This window comes from Saccoglossus kowalevskii, chromosome 12 (genome assembly GCF_978046115.1).
Source record: "Saccoglossus kowalevskii chromosome 12, keSacKowa6.1, whole genome shotgun sequence".
NCBI lineage: Eukaryota > Metazoa > Hemichordata > Enteropneusta > Harrimaniidae > Saccoglossus > Saccoglossus kowalevskii.
Genome location: NC_140652.1, coordinates 35,417,755 through 35,435,109, shown reverse-complemented (window position 1 = coordinate 35,435,109; position 17,355 = coordinate 35,417,755). Strand labels below are relative to the sequence as shown.

The following is a 17,355-nucleotide window of genomic DNA, read 5'->3' as shown; positions in this document are numbered from 1 at the left end:
ATATACACAGGCTTAGGAATGCAGTCTACACAGGACATGATATTCACATTTTGCCGGTGCCTATGTTCAAAAAACGAAAAATGGTGAAAACTGCAGGTAGATATGTCATTTAATCTTGTGCATCAACTTGAATCTTGAATATTGTTGGGTTAATGACTAGTATTCGTTGTTCATAATTAATGCTGCCGAAAAAAAACAGAGTAAATACAGCAGTATTTCGTATCGCTCACACTGTGACAACTATGACCTCGTGCTTCAATTTCATCACCACAAACATTATTTTCTTAGCTCTGAACATTTGTATAATGCTCATCCACATTGCGTTAGTCATTGTTTACACATATGAACACATCAAATGACTTTAGTAGTATTATTACTTATGTTTTTTATATGTGTTTCCTAGGAGTTACTGTTCTGCAATTGTTAGAAATCCATTAAATATTATACAGTATACTTGTACATATGTGTACATATGCAAAACTTGAATCCACACAAGGGAGTTCTGTTAGAGAGAGGGTATGATGCATAACATACCTATGCATATATAGGTATCACATTACAATCAATGAGAATATGTTACAACATCACCGGGCAAGGGTAAACCTCCTTGCAAGTCGAGCTGTTGAAAAGCATAGCGCGATCACACGTTGTACATGTATTTCAAAATGAGGGAAGGATAATACCCATTGCGATCTTATTCGCAATTGACGGAAAGACACATTTAGATATATTCCCACGTTATTTCATTACAATCATATTGGTAATGGCAGATGACAAATTTAGACTGAGTAATTCAGTATGTCATTAAACCTCATTCAAAATGGCAAAATTGCACATTTACAGTAAGTATGCAGTTTGGTCGACATCATTGAATGATTACAAATTCAGACCAACAACGCAATTCGATCAAAACGGATCTATAACAATCCCAGTAAATTATGCAATTGCGAAATTGTCAATATGTAAAATCAAGGAATACAGAAAACAATTTCACATGATATGTCTTTAGTGAAGATGATTGCCACTGTATATAGTTGACTACCACCTTGGGCGCGAGAATGGGTTTGCAAATCTTGCCCCATGCAAAATTTTGTGCCGCCGCCTCTTTGGAGTTACTTTGCATGTGTGAGCTTATCTTCAGTACGGAGTAACTTCGATAAGTCTTTGTCTTTTCAACTGTCACGTCATTGGAATCGTGTGATAAACTTATTTCAACACTCAGTTGACGCTATGCAAGGAAATGTGCCTATTAACGAATACAATAAACTAAAAAAAACACTTAAACAGTAGAGGCGCTAGCCACTTAGACTAGCTTAGACTAGAGTGGGTTATATACAATAAATTAATTATCGATCACTTCTGACAAAAATATCAAGTAATCCATTGTGGATTATTTTCTTTCTAACTTAATGTCATACTCACAAACCAGGTGCACATACATTTAAACTCGTGCCTGTGCTGACACTACACAGTGGATGTACATTTCTAATTAGAAATAATAATAAGTCTTTTGTTCACTGTCTACAAAATTGCTTTCGGTAATTATTATTGGGGGTGTGTGTTGCGGTATAACGTCTGAAACACGAATTATAAACATGCACGGTGTATTACATTTTCAATGATTTCATTCCATAGTTGTTGTTTTTTAAGCGGTTCATGTTTTTGAATTATATTCATAAAAATCTCAACCCGTACACTTTTTATTGACATAAATACAACTGTTTTACATATAATCACTGCTGTGATATTAATAGTCACATACATCCACTTTGGTACGATATAAACGACTTCCAAGTTGAAAAAAAACACTACTTTACCGGAGCTTGGCTGCAGCTGTTTAATACCTAATGTTTAGAATCGTATGTATAGTCTCAGACAACTCATACTTCGTTGAGCACAGTCCCTCAACTGTTGCTGTTTGTTGGGACTTCAGAGTTCAATTTATTTCAAGGAAAAAATCAAGGGGCCTTTATACCAAACATTGATAATTATTAAAATACAATAATTAAATTATAGAATGAAAAACTACAGTTTTGAAAACGTTAACATCAGAACTCACATGTCCGTGTCCCATCCAGGCTAACCCAATGTTTTTTTGTTTGTTTTTTTCGCTCAAAGGGTCAGAGGGCTGGTCTCGAGTTCCTGCTGTTTTTTGTTATTATTCATAAACAAAAAAATACAGGACTTAAATAAATAAATAAATAAATAAATAAATAAATAAATAAATAAATAAATAAATAAATAAATAAATAAATAAATAAATAAATAAATAAATAAATAAATAAATAAATAAGTAAATAAATAAATAAATAAGTAAATAAACAGTAATTTACAACAACAACAAAATAAAAAAAATAATGAAAACAGATTACCAAGTAACTCCAATTATATATAAAGTTTGTGAATTGTAATATGCACAAACCAACATTAGGTAAATTTTCCCAAACTTCACCTGAAACAATTCGATAATTCTATGAAGGTGAAGGTGAAATGAAGGTGGAGTGCCATTTAATTTACATGAATAAATCATGTGTGTGGTTATAATAATGATATGGTTCAATAAACTCGAGAACTGATCATCGCCCAGCAAAATTTGAATATCTGTGAAAGTGTCTGGGGTATTTAAAATTCACCCCATATATTACATATAGATGTCTAAAGGACAGCAACACAGTTGCATGTAACGAATAAATGTGTTTCATCGCTATTATGACAAGAAGAACAAAGGCCAGAGGTCACGAGTGGTGGTCTCATATAGTGAAGCATAGTATTCGTATATAAAACATTGTGATTTAGTTTCCACTGGAATTCTTGGAGTTTTGATTCAATGGTAACTCTAAATGGTAACTTGAAAATAGTTTCATTTATTTGAAAAAACTGCTGAAAATAAGTTTTACTTTTTAGTGAAATAAAATAAAGACATGATAGAGCACTCTGTATTACTTTAAATGTTACCGTATTCAGTGGACAAAATAGGTTGTTGATGTACAGACCAATAGGCACTTCTGTTCTAACAAAAAAGGTACAGCCTCTCCATTCTGGTGGTATAGCAGAAATTATGCCGTGCCAAAGGAGATATTGTCTGGGAGTAAACCAAATTTGTAGTTGTGCCCATTTTTTACTTTCCCATTTGAAATAAAAAGGTCCGAGATATAAACAATGCCCTTTAAAATGAAAACTAAATAACACACGCTTGTTATCAATGATAATGTTGGCATTATTCCAAATTATATTGTTTGCAACTGTTTGAACTGGTTGCTGGGATTGTAATTTCCACCAACTGCACAATAGACTGTGATAGAAAGGGGGTAAAGTAATAGGCAATAGATCAATTTTGTAATTACATCTACAGATTAAAAGACCACCAAGCAGAAGTAGATAGTATGATAACAAATGTTTCCAGGGATGATTCATTTTTGGCGCTGGATCCATTTAACTCTGAAAGCGTGTTAAAAAGCAAATATTTCCAGCATGTTTAGCTCTCCCTGGCCAACATCCCCAATGAAAGTGGTACGTGCAATTCTGTCTGGGCCTTTCCAAATAAATCCAGGAAGTGTATTATTTATTTTTGTAATATCCGCCATTTGACATATATGAAATTAAATATTTAGAGTAATGTTGAAATAACAAGAGATTTAATAATTTGAATTTTGCCAATTAGACTCAGACTACGAGAGGACCAAATATACAAATATTTATTAAGAGAGTCAATAGGAGCTTCCATATTTAGTAGATAGGCACTCTCGTACCTGTAAGAAAAATATATACCAACAATTTTGATTGGAGTTGATGGCCAGAGAACCCCAAATGGTTTATCCGTACGAGACCTCTAGCACCCAAGGCACATTGCCTCTGTTTTGTCAACATTTACGTGTAACCCTGAATATGTCTGAAACTTCTTAAGGAGAGTGAACAAATTAATGCAGGAAAGTTTGTCCGAGAGAAAGCAGGTTAGATCGATCATCAGCAAATGCTGAATACTTAATCCCCTTGCCCTGGATCTGAATTCCACGAATAGAATCATCACATCGCAGTGAATTCAAAATTCAAAATAAATAGGGCGGGCGAAATCGGGTCACCCTGTCTAACTTCCCTTCTAATATTAAAATAACCAGTGCTTAGACCTCGGTCCATCACACAACTGGAGGGGTTATTGTAAAATAATTTGATCCAGTTAATAAGGGAAGGGGCAAAATTGAAAATGTTAAGATAGTGGAAAATAAAATCCCATTCCAAGCTATCAAAAGCCTTTTGAAAATCAATGGCTATAAGTATTCCTGGTTGATTAGTATCTTTGGTGTAATGCATAATTGATTCAATAAGGCGTACACAGTCCCAACTGATCTACCCGTAATAAAGGATGATTGCCTTTCATTAACAATTTTAGGAAGAATTTTACCAAGTCTTCGTGCAATGCATTTTAAGGCAATTTTGTAATCAGTATCAAGTAAGGTTATTGGTCTCCTGTTTTTGATAAATCTTTTATCTTTCCCTATTTTTCGATGAGCGTGATAACCTCTTTTTGTTGACTGGTGCTAAGTTTACCGCGTATATATGCAGCATTGAGGGGATTTAGACAATTTCTCCAATTAGAGACCAAAATGTGCGGTAAAATTCTGGACTTAATCCATAATTACCTGGGGCTTTATTGTTTGGCGAACACTTCAAACGCCTCGTTCATTGTGATGGAGCCTTCACATGAATCTTTTTCCATGGAATTTAGTTTGGAGTGGGTTGTAAATAAATTGTCCATATTTAATTGATTTATCCGCCTACTGCGGTATAAATTACCAGAAAAATATTTAATTTCTGCTTGAACATCATTTGCATTATGTAGAGATCTGTTGTTGCTGTAAATTAGCATAGGAATTTGGGATTTTTTTGCATTATGGCACTCAAGACCCAAGAACAATTTTGTATTGTTTTCGCCCTGTTTGTACCAGCTTGTACGGGAACGGATTATTGCTCCGTTTGTAATGCACATATATTCCCCTGTAATTGTTTTTCTGTGTTTTCGAGCTCATTTTGAATATTAATAGTTGGATGGGTTGACATCGATTTATCTAATTCCGATAGTTTATTTTCTAAATCAAGTATTTTGTGTTTCCTGTCAACTGCATTTGACTTGCTATACTTCACTGTACAGTTTGTGATTTTGATAGTGTCACGAAAACGACGCGTCGGACAAACAGGAAATTACCCAGCCCTTACACATTGCTAATTGTTTTCATTTTCGCAGGCTAAAAGTTTCTGAATTGTTCGGTGATCGGATTTGAATGTCGAATTCACACTTCTGTTACCTTTACTTGCAGCTTGATCTGCGTAATAATTTATGGAACAAGTAACCTGCAGAATGCTGTGTGAGAAATATTTTCATATTGAATTGTGTTGCATTTGCAGCAAATAGTTACCAAACTATGAGAAATCTATAAGATTAAATATACCTTTCAGCTGGCTTCACATGCATAGTTCAAGCCTGCCTAACCGGTGCTTATACAAGGATTTAGTTATAGCACCTAGACGGTCTGTGATTACAGCTGCATGTTCCGAATAATCGCAAGAAATTGACATTCATAGAAAATAAAAGACTGGCACTCCCATGCAATTAATAGCAAGTACAATTCCTGGAATTGAAACATAGATTTTGAAGTCACTGGTGTAGGCATTGAATAACTTCAAGTTGGCACAAAGACGAGGTAGTTTATTAAATCAGGCTAGAGGCTGAAATTATAATTACGTTTATTGTCATATAATTTGTTATTTCATTTTCTCCTGAAGTCAAATAGAATACACTAGTGAAAGGATGTTTTGGGGGTGTAGTGTATGTGGAGGAGTAGGAATGGGTGTCATTTAATTTGTTCATTTCCAACTCTCATGAAGTCTCTTAGAATTTCACTTAATTTATTTTCACTGAAAAGTTTTCAAGCATTACGTGTGGATCTAATTTTTACTACGCTGTGTCAAGTCTCAATAGTGTATGAGGGAAATGGCATTTTCATTGGAATTTATTTTAGCGGAAAAATGTTTTCAGTGAAAATGAAGTATTCCACATTATTACATATGTACTGCAGTTTATTTTGATTCGTTGCTGAAATCAAAATCGGTACTAGTATTTTCAAACCACAGAAGCAAGTGAGGTCTGAGAGCAAACGAAGTAGTCCGTTTAGTAGTAGCGTTTTTCAAAACATACCAGAAATAAACAATATTTAAAATTACGATATTTTATTCTTGGGGTACATGAATATACTTGCCGAGTGAAATAAAATTTGAACAACAGTAATGGTACTTTTAGACAGTCGCTTATTTTACTAAAACTATTTTGCAAATGGCCAAATGTATCTCCTTCTATAAATTTAGGATACAACACATCAGACATAGCTCATTCTACTCAGCTTGAGTGGCAGCACAAAGTTACTATTTGAATTTTTGATATCTTTTATCATTAATGAGAAATTCGACCCCAAAGTTGGGGTAACTGTTCACCAGAAATGGCTTTTTAACTCTTCTGTGATTTTTTAGCCTGGGCTGATTTGGTTCAAACTTGGCAGGCAAGTCACACCTTCACTCTAGTTAGGTTTTACAATCTGAAAACAAATGGCCCACCGTTTCTACGCCAGCAGTTAAAAACTGATTTTTTAAATATCTTTGCGCCAAATGTATCACACCCTACATTTCTATGATTAAAAAGCACGGACGTAGCTCATTCTGTTCGGCTTGAGTGTGGGCAAACAAAATTGTTTGTCTATTTTCATTATTAAGAAAATTGACCCCAAAGTTTTTACCAGCAACGGCTTTTAACTCCTCTATGATTTTTTTTGGCTTGGCTGTTTTTGTTCATACTTAACAGGCAGATCGTACCGTCATTAATTGAAAAAAAAACAATCCTGGTCCACCACTACCATGGCAACAGCCAAAAACTGTTTTTTGAATACTTTCGCCGCAAATGTATTACCTCATACCAGTCTTGTAATAGTAGAGTGCAAATGATCATGCCTTTTATTTTGGCTACGTTGCACACCGGTAGGAGATCACCGGCGCCGACAATGTTACACTGTATCAACGTAATCCCAACGCAACTTTGAATGGAATGTAAATGCTGCCCCCAATCTGAAAAATACTATCGCAAAACGGTTGGAATAATAAATTTAACAGCAGAATACGTCCTATCAATAAAATAAAGTGACTTCTAAAGACTGGATGTTTTTTTGCGAACTTCGTTTACGGTGCCCGGTTTTAGTTATAAACCGACGTTAGCTTCACGTTAATGTCCTACCACAGGGAGCCCAGGAACTATAATCAACTGTAGTACGCAGTCTCTATGAGCGGGGGGGGGGGGGTATCGGCTGGTATATAGTGTAAGAAATAGACAAGGGATGAAGGCTCCAGCCAGCTAACATTTTCTAAACTCGAAAAAACAGACGAAAAGAATGAAAAATAAAATCTAAAAAAATACCAGGTTGAAGAATATTAGTTGCTACTTCGAATTTCGCCCAAGCCTTACCTACATTTTACCGATATCTGCAGAATAAATCAAGAAAACTACACAAATTGACTCCATTTAGGAATTCCTAACGGTTTGCCCGGACGCACGGCACAGTTGGAGGCGTGGCCTGTTCAGCATTTTGTCAACAACCACTTGAGCAAGGCTAACCAAGCCGTGACCTCGATGTGGTTTGTAACCAGTCTTGTGTAACAGCTGTTTTTGAGCGGAGAATTTGATGTATGTTGACCACCTGGAAACTGAGTTTTATAAACCCTGAAGGGCTCTCGGAAGACCCCCCCCCCCGCAGCAAAATTAACGATTGCCATGGAGGCACAACCATCAACATCGAAGTACCAGGAGGCTTCTGATGGCGACGTTGCGGCGTTACCAAGTTCAACATAAAGATTACCAACGCCAAATGAGCATTTTAACCGGTAATCAAGATTCATTCAATCCACGGATAGGAAGTAACATCACGAGATGAAGCGAAGTTGTAGCGTGCAGCTCAGCAACGACTGCTGTCGACAAAAGTCATTCCGTCAGTGGAGTACCGCAGTTGTACGGCATGCTTGCCAATGCGCAATTCTGTGGAGAAACTTTTAACTTAATTTAAACTACGTCCTATCTGCCAATCCTTCACCATTGTATTCAAACGAATCACGAGGTGCGCTGTTACATTCTCCATCAAACCCGGGATCAACCATGAGGGGCGTTCCAGTAAAAAAAAAAACATCGCAAATCATGCAAATTCAACATTTTCAAACCAGTATACTTTAATTAATTAGCTCTCATTCAATCGACAATGCATATTTCCCAGTGGGAGTGAACCTAGTTCGACTCTGCAATTAAAAAATAGGGATGTTTTCAGCAAAAAACGAATAACCCTTGAGTGCACACAATACACTAAATTTCAGAACAAATCTTGCATTAGTTACAGAAGCAGAATACCACAGAAATATCAGACGAAACATGAAAACACTATATATTGTATTTTGACCGGAACCCTCTCTATTGCAATTCCAGGAATTACCCGCATATGTGCAACCATTGTCCACCTTGGTATCACCCACCCCTGAAAACAAATTCTTAATACCACGCTGAAGCGTTTGGTAATAAGAATCCACGCTTGGGCTGTCAATGTGTTTCTACCAAGTAAATTTTCAATATGATGTCATAATTATGACAATCACTCTAACTCCAATCCACTCTGAATGTATCCGTATGTGTGTCGCTCTTAACTATATTTGTTATCCAATTAAACGCCGCCTTTAACGTACAACGTACATTGGTCATCACCAAAGGTTAAAGTTATAGCAGAATGGCAGAATGTCTGTGACACTCACTGCTAATTGGATCGAGATACTAACTAAAAAACGGCTCTGTATAGGCCTGGGTCTAAGGCGCCCCAAGTAAAACGCTTAGTGCTGGGATTACGCAGCTGCCAGATGTCAATCGAATCAAGTTCTGAGCATATATACTCAAATTTTGGGAGTGAGTTACGCCAAAGTGTCGGGTTACCGACACTATTTTGAAGAATATCTGATGTAAAATTATGGTTCCCTCCCCAAATAAATTCACTGTCAGGTTGAATAGTAATATAATTAAGTAAAGAAATAATGGTTCCAAAAAGAGAACATGATCGGTTTCATTGTTTGGTGCATAAGACACTGTCACTGGTAGCATAGTGGTTGTCGCATTAGACTAATGATCGGTAGACCCAAGTTCATATCCTACCTTAGGCTGAAGATCAAAGGGTCGACCCCTACCCTTGGTGAGTGTGCCACAGACTCAATGGGAAGGCCAATTCCACTGGCCGAGATTCATTCACTAACGAATGCGACTTTGGGGGAACCTTGGTTAAGGTCTGCAGGTGCTTGTGTTCGACTGGGCCTGGTTGACGCCAGCATAGCGCATTACAAATTGCCATTTGACAGAGAGATGGCCGCACAGCCCTGTCATGTAGTCCCAAACATGAATATGACTTCTGTGGCAAAATGCACTATGCGTCGTCACTAGCACAAGAAAAAAATCAGGAGAGACAACAGTGATACCCAATGTCCGGAACTGTCGCCTGGCACAAGGCTTACCCATAATATCCACTGCGATAATAATGACTCTTCCGATTTAATCTGTTGTGGCTAATTGTATTGTATAATCCTGAAGATTACGAAAGATGATGGCCTCTACTCAATGAATTTCCATGCGAAAATATGCAATGACCAGGCAATTGATCTGTCCAAACCTGCTCATCTTTCTCGACTGTGTGCGTATTCTGGAGGAAAATGATCTGAGATTTGTTAATTGTTAGCCAGTCAAAGACAGACTTTCTTTTCTTTTGGTTCCCAAAACCTCTTACATTTCAGGAAATTATATTAAATTGACTCAACATTACAAGAATTATTGTTAATTTTGTCTAGGAAAATGCATCTAGAATCAATCGCACAAGGTAATAGTTTTTGAACAGCAGTCATCTACAACAATTTCCAGAAAAACACACAAGTGCCCCAAAACACAAAAGGGCAAAAAAACAAAGAGGCAAACGGACATGACATTGTATACCAAAGAGAGGCAAAATGCCAAGAGAAAAAAAAGCTCGAGAAAGATGTTCGGCATGGCAAGCTCTCTGTTCTAAATTGATTGTTATATAGCCACTTAGAGGTAGGTATAGGCCTACATAAAAGTAGATACAAAGTCAAAGTACATTTAAATGTAGCGCAATTTCGCTTTTGGTAGAAAAAAAGTTTGGTTTTTAAAAGAATAAAAATGACAAATCTAATCAAGATAAATACAATCAATTTTTGGAATTACAAGCTTACTGATATACTGTTGACCATTTTAATTTCTATAATGTGTAACTTGCATATGTTTTCAAATGCTGTCGCATACGACTTATTTACCACTTCCGTGTCACTGAGAATGTTCTAGAACCGTACTGTATCTGGGTGGAATATTCTAGATTGTTTTTATAAACTGGTTGAATAGGTAATAGAACATTGTAGGAGGCAATAAAAGGTAATGGAACATTCTAGAAATTTGTAGTAAGTTCCAGACTCATTATATATGCTGATGTAATGGTCTATTTATAGACAGGGGTGTATATATAGGGGAGTGTTCAGCACTGAGTTCAGATCGGAGATCTCGTTGAATTGTATTGGAGTTTAAGTATCTAGTCATTGGAGTAGTGGAGTTTTACCGCGTTATTGTACTTGATGTTTGCAGAGTATAATAATACCAGTACCAGTTGAAACCTCATCTGTTGGCTTCGTGTTCGTATTTTATCATCGCCGCCAGGGAAGTCTTTCTGTTACTGTTGCCATTTTGGTATTTGAACCATCACACCTGTACTATACCAATTACGGTAATATTACGTTGCGTGTGACAAATGCATTATAGTAGTATTAACAATATAGCTAAAATCAGTTTTGATAAAAGGAACAATACCAAATAACATGATTATAAGATAAAGTGATTTTAAAAAAAACTTGAATTCGAACAGCGTTTCCACCCACCCACTCAAGAAAAAAAAGAGAAAATGATAATAACTATTTTAAATTATATAATTTGATGCCCATAAAGACAAATATAAACATGTATCAAATTATTTGAAAACAGTGCAGGAGGTCCAACATATTCATTCCAAAGCTAACTTAACTGGAAATACTCATTGTTTGTATGAAAAGACAACATTTAGATGGATAGATTAGTATTAATTTATTAACACATAACATTAGCTAATATATTACTTGATTGTTTGTTTGTTACAATAAAAGTAGTGTATTACTTTAAACAAGGTGGTTATCACCAAAATGTATTTATTGCAAACATCACGTGATACTCAACGTGTGACGTAAATACTCTTATCGTCAGGTGGTGGTGATAATAAGGTCAAAGGTTATACCAATATTTCATACCAGGTTTCACAACCCACGTCGTCTGACGTATAGCACAACTACATCGACAGCATTTATTGTGCTGAATTTCAAGTATATATTAATACAGCATACTATAAGGTAAGAATGTTGTAATTAATTAATGATACATGTTATTAATCATATATGAAGAAATATCATTGGTTGGCAGACATAATTGCTATATACAAATGAAAATGGGAAACTAATTGGCAGCTTTGCACTAGAATTAAATTGAGAAATAATAGGGAGGCCTATTCTACTGTTTGTAATACAAATTCTCAAATATACCAAATATATATTATTCAGTATATTTGTATGCAAATAAGTCTGCATACATTACTGAAATGTATAATCTTTTCGTTTCTAAGCTAAATATAGAATATATAGACATAATGGTACATATTATTCTGCTAACATTCATGTTTTAAATATTTTTTCACAGTACTGTATCACACATCACTTGAAATCCACTAAAATAAAAAATCAACTTCGTGTTGCATTTAGGATTTGATATGAAAATTATACAGAACATGTTCATCAATACACAGCCTTGGTTATAAGACGAATTTGAAACAATAGGCAAATTTTCACTAACGGCCAAACTGTTGAGAAGTGAACAACTCTGAGTATATTATGTTTAATATTACTTCTTGATCAAAAGAAAATATTGGAATACGTAAAATTTATTTTATTCAAATATAACTTTTGTTTAATGAAATAATAATGAAGACGTATGCATGATTTACTATTGCACATTATATGTTTTCACGCCATAATGGTCTATCAACTTGAAGCTACATCATTGAATGAAAATATATAAACGTTATAAAAGTTATTTCTTATTTAAATTAACAGAAAGTGAATTTAGATAGTAATTGTTTGATTTTCACAGATTACCTCTGACATGGCGTTTGGAAAGTCGTATCCACACAGGTTGATAATAGGTTTGGGAATAACGCAATTGGTGATTTCTGGATTGATTATAATATTTGGTATTGTTACCTCATTGTACATTGGATTCAAATATGGCTCGGCCCCTATCGTAATAGGGATCTGTGTAAGTGTGCGTTTAATGTAGTTTCTAATTTTATGAAGTTTACATATAAAATACAACTGCGACACTAAATGTTGTTTATTGAAATCGTTTGTTCTATTTGTGTGCATATCTATCATATTATCACGAGATAACGCTAAAAGTCAGTTTGTGACACTTAAATCAAACATTTTCTATTTGTGTTTAAGTTGAAAAAAATAATAAAAATAAGGATGTCTAGTCTATACAAAACTAATGGCATAGACACAAGTCTCACTGTCTAATAATTTCATAATCGATTTGTGACACTTTTAAACATTTGCTATTTGTGTTTAATTTGAATAAAAAAGCTAGGACCAAGTAAAAAATGTTCCGTCTACACCAGTCTCATTGTCTAATAATTGCATAATTGATCAGTTTGCCTTAGCAGGAATCCTCGCGGTGCTGTTGTCTAAATATCGAAAAGATGGACTAGTAAGTTTAAAATATTCTGAATCATTGAGAATTGTCAGATTCGATTAGTTGATAATCCAAATGTCGAAGACAACATGGTGATATGATGATGATGATGACGATGATGATGATGCTATGTTCTTATATAGGTAATAGCAGTTGTGACGGTGTCTGTTTTAAGCTCATTGTTTGCAGCAGGACTATTTATTGGTTTGGCAGTTCTTATGGCTCAATTTGCGTCTGTCTATAATAGTTTTGATTGTGGTACTGTCTGTCAGATTACTAAGGTACGTCGATTCGTGTGTATAAACAATACATTAGTTGTTCTTTAATGGGCATTAGATATTCAATAAACCATGCATTGTTTTCACATGTTCTAAACTATCAACACTTTCAAATTTCAGGGTCCTGTTTATGGAATTCTTGGTGTGATGATCTTCCTGCTTTTGGTGGAATTTGTTGTTGCAATTGTAACAGCATCAACAAGTGGTGGCTGTTGTTTCCAAGACAACCAAGGCACACATGATAAGGTATTACTAAGTTATTCAGCTTAAACAGAGGACTACACGATAAAGAAGACTTTAATTGTATCAACGTATTTACGTAGCTAGACGTATATGTTCAAATTCACTGACTTTACACTGGTAACATAGTAACTCGTCATATTTCTGTTGATTAGGTCTCAAACGAAACTGAAAAAGAAGCAATGCTACCCTAAAGTTGGAACTGTGTGACTACTTCATAGATTATGCTAATGTATAACACATTTTGCATAAATAAAAAGATTTACTTGCATCTGTTGTATATGAGTATCTGTATTTGTATGTATCCTAGGTTAGAGGTGACTGTGATGAAAAGTAAGAAGTGAAAACTGAGTTAAATATTTTTAAAAAAAATGAAACAATATGGTGATATCGTTATTTTTATGAGAATAACAATGTGGCGGTAATACATTTGTCTACTCCCAAAACTCAAGTACAGGAAAATAAATTCAAATAGGTCCCTATAACTATCGGTACCCATGTAAACTATAATAAATAATGATGGATGCCTGGTACGCTGACAACAATATTGCAATATTCCCCCATGTAGAATGAAGGGATATCACATTGATAAAAGCAAGTACTTGTAGATCACAATAAGTACTGCCTTAGAAAATACAGGAGTTTTACTTAACAGTAATACATTTTCATCATAACTGTCAATGGACTATGTACAGAAAACCTTGAGGTAAGGTTGAGAGGACATTGAATAAAAATCGTCGCCACTATGACCTAAGGCATCAATCTCATACATGACATTTTGTTATTGTACCAGTATGAGTATGTTGACATCAAAACTTGATGTAGATTATATAATTATAGATTATATAACTGAGTAGATTATATAATAGGCAATGAAGTGTGTTCAGTGTGTTTAAACATTCACCTTCCCGTATTATGGGTCCAGAATAATTGTACAAACCTTTTAACATTGCTTTTATACACAGACCACGGGTAAATCCATGTGCAGATCTTTAACAAATACTAATACATGTATAGTTACAAAAACACTAGAGATACTACTAATATATATCAAATCGTTCATCTCAAAGAAGGTAACATGTCATAACCACCGCAAGGGGATGTTTTCCATTAGACGAAACAGTGTAAGAAAAATTACAAATATTTGTAAAAAATCAATACATGACAAGTATTAGGAGGGTTTAGGGATGATTCCGATTTGTCATAATAAATAAATTGAATTTCTAAACCATCTATAGTGTTTATCATACGCACAGTCTTCGAAATGCTGTCCACACAGGTCCGTGTTGTTCACTTTTTGTCGGTGCCCATATCTGAACAACAAAAATAAATCAGTCTCTCTTGTCGAAGTGTTTCGTATCACTCATACTGTGACAACTATGACCATGTGCTTCAACTTTGTAGATGACATTTTGTGATTTGACCACCACAAACATTCGAATTCAAGTGGGTATCTAGTTATTTTATAATCGAAATTGACAAGCTGGTAGGTGGTTGGTGTCAGAGAAAGAAATATTAAACACGATATGTTCGAATTAAATGATGAATAGAAATGTTTATCATGTAAACCATCAATGTGTGTACATTTATTATAAATTCATACACTCCAATTGTATGTTTATTAGCTCTCTCTATAAGCTAAATATAGATGATGCACACATAATGATACAATTTATATTTATATTATTTTATAGCACATATCGACACTGTTTCTTTTCCTTTACCCCTTTCTCTAAATTATCCTTTAAAATTATGGTTGGTATTAAAACTAAAATTCTGCTTTATTTAATTTGTTACATAATATGATAGAAAGAAATTTCAAACCATCATTAATATTGAATTTATTTACCGCCAGTTATTGGACGATTATAAGGCAGTTTTTGAAAATTTAATGTGAAGGTATAATTTCCTTTTTTAATGAGTGTCTCTAGGGGCGATTCTTTTCCTTGAAGTCGTTCATATTTATAACTAACAAATGTTTTTGTTATTTAAATAAACAAGATGGACACTGTGAATGTCGTTTCTTATACTCACAAACATCGTGACGTATATGATCGTGTGTAGCACGCTTTTTTCAAACAAAGGCATGATAATATTGTAGAATATTCAAATATGAAGAGCTTTTGTTAAGGTAAAACACAAATTGGTGATTGGTGGAATTGTTATAACATCAGATATCGTTACCACATTGTTAAATATAGGAATCCTTCACGGTTCGACCCCTCTTTGGACTGAGGCCCTGATGAGTGAGCCTTTATCATAATTAGTGATGTTATTCATACTATTAAACAAATATGATGAAGTGATAAATTCGCTAAATAGGACACTCTTCTTAGTTTTTTGTAATTTTATTTGTTATTATAAGTGAAAAAAAATTTAAACAATAAAAACTAAAACATGATTTTATTCGAATATAAATATAATTTTTAAAGACTAACATTCATATTGCTAATATATAATATACAACATGTTTTTTTTGTTTAAATCCAGTGTTAATAAATTTTTTACAAATTGGTACTTTTTGGGATGAGGCGAAAGAATACCTTGTGACCTGTGAATATGTAAAGTAGATAATATTTATGCTCAGATCGTCTCATCTGGTCTGTCTAATTAGTTTGATTTCACTAGCTTGAAAAACAAAAACACTATAGCTGTTTCACTCGATTTACATCAATTCGGAAATATATGAAATAGCCATTTTTGTATCATACACACACCAAAAAGAGATTGTGTTTTACTTTAAAATGATAACGGGCAACTCCTTCAATAATGTCGTTCCAGATAAATGAGGTCGTTTATTTCTATTAGTAGTACACTGTCAATCTAATCATTCTCTTGTCCACTATATATGCATACCAAATAATAATTATAACTCGTAAAACCATAGCCATGTATCATTACATAATGACGAAATATTATTTCAAGTATATTTTCAGATGATCCGAGTTTCGCTGATTTCTTTGCGATTTTTATTAAGTATTGAACCATCACATGACAGTACGGTGAATGAACAGTTGTGGACATATACCAGAATATTACATCAATCGTATAATCTATTCAGTAACTACGCTATTAAATAATCATTATGTAACCCAGCAATATATACGTATAACATATTCAGTAAAATTAAACTGTACAATACACCATGGTTTGGTAATCCGCGGGTCATTCATATCACCATCAGTGTTAGAGTATCAGAAGATGTACGTAGTTAATAGACAGTATTTAATACCATCCTATTGGTACGATTGAATAATTATGACGTCTCAAATTAAATACATTATCAAAAGTTATCATATATTAGACTGGTTCATTTTTTCAAGTTTCTTTTAAACGTACGAGTAATGACGACGTCGTGAATGCACTATGACGCCACATCCGGTTCAGTGACCCAATGATTGAACGTTAGAGGGCGCTCATACATACAGCACATACATACATTCATTCATTCTGCTCACTGCATACTAAATGAGTTTATTTTATAATAGAGGTGGAATTGATACAATATTTACATGGAGTGGAAAATTTATGGTTTATTTCAGACAAACAAATATGAAAAAAGATGAAATTACAGACCATTCATATTTGAAAACTATAGTAAACTATTTTTGTTCAATGCTACACTAAATCAGACTTCCATCTCATATCACTATTGAGCATGGCCCAAACAATGTATTTAGTCACGGGCGTACCCCCCTCCCTCAGTTTACGAAAGTATTATAACAGACCCGAAAGTTTCTATACATACACAATAACTGGCAGCGATACAGGCTAGAACAAAATGTTTTAAATAACACTAGTTTAACATCACGACTATAGTTCCTTAATTTACGTAGCATGATGTTTGCCCACACAGAAAAAAACGTTTCTGAAAATAAACGTTCGCATTGTCTTTCAAGTCACGATTGATTTTATCTCAGCAAAGTCAACATTTATTGGTAGGCAAATGTT

At 34.4% G+C, this 17,355-nt stretch overlaps 1 protein-coding gene across 1 annotated transcript; it reads left to right on the top strand.

Annotated features, from left to right (window-relative positions):
• Positions 1–11,362: 11,362 nt before the first annotated feature.
• Positions 11,363–13,675, top strand: LOC102806516 (uncharacterized). Its single transcript, XM_078006207.2, has 6 exons — positions 11,363–11,493; positions 12,287–12,451; positions 12,845–12,901; positions 13,030–13,167; positions 13,285–13,410; positions 13,560–13,675. The coding sequence occupies exons 2-6, from the start codon at positions 12,299–12,301 to the stop codon at positions 13,596–13,598; spliced, it is 513 nt and encodes a 170-aa protein (XP_077862333.1). The 5' UTR covers positions 11,363–11,493; positions 12,287–12,298; the 3' UTR covers positions 13,599–13,675.
• Positions 13,676–17,355: the final 3,680 nt, after the last annotated feature.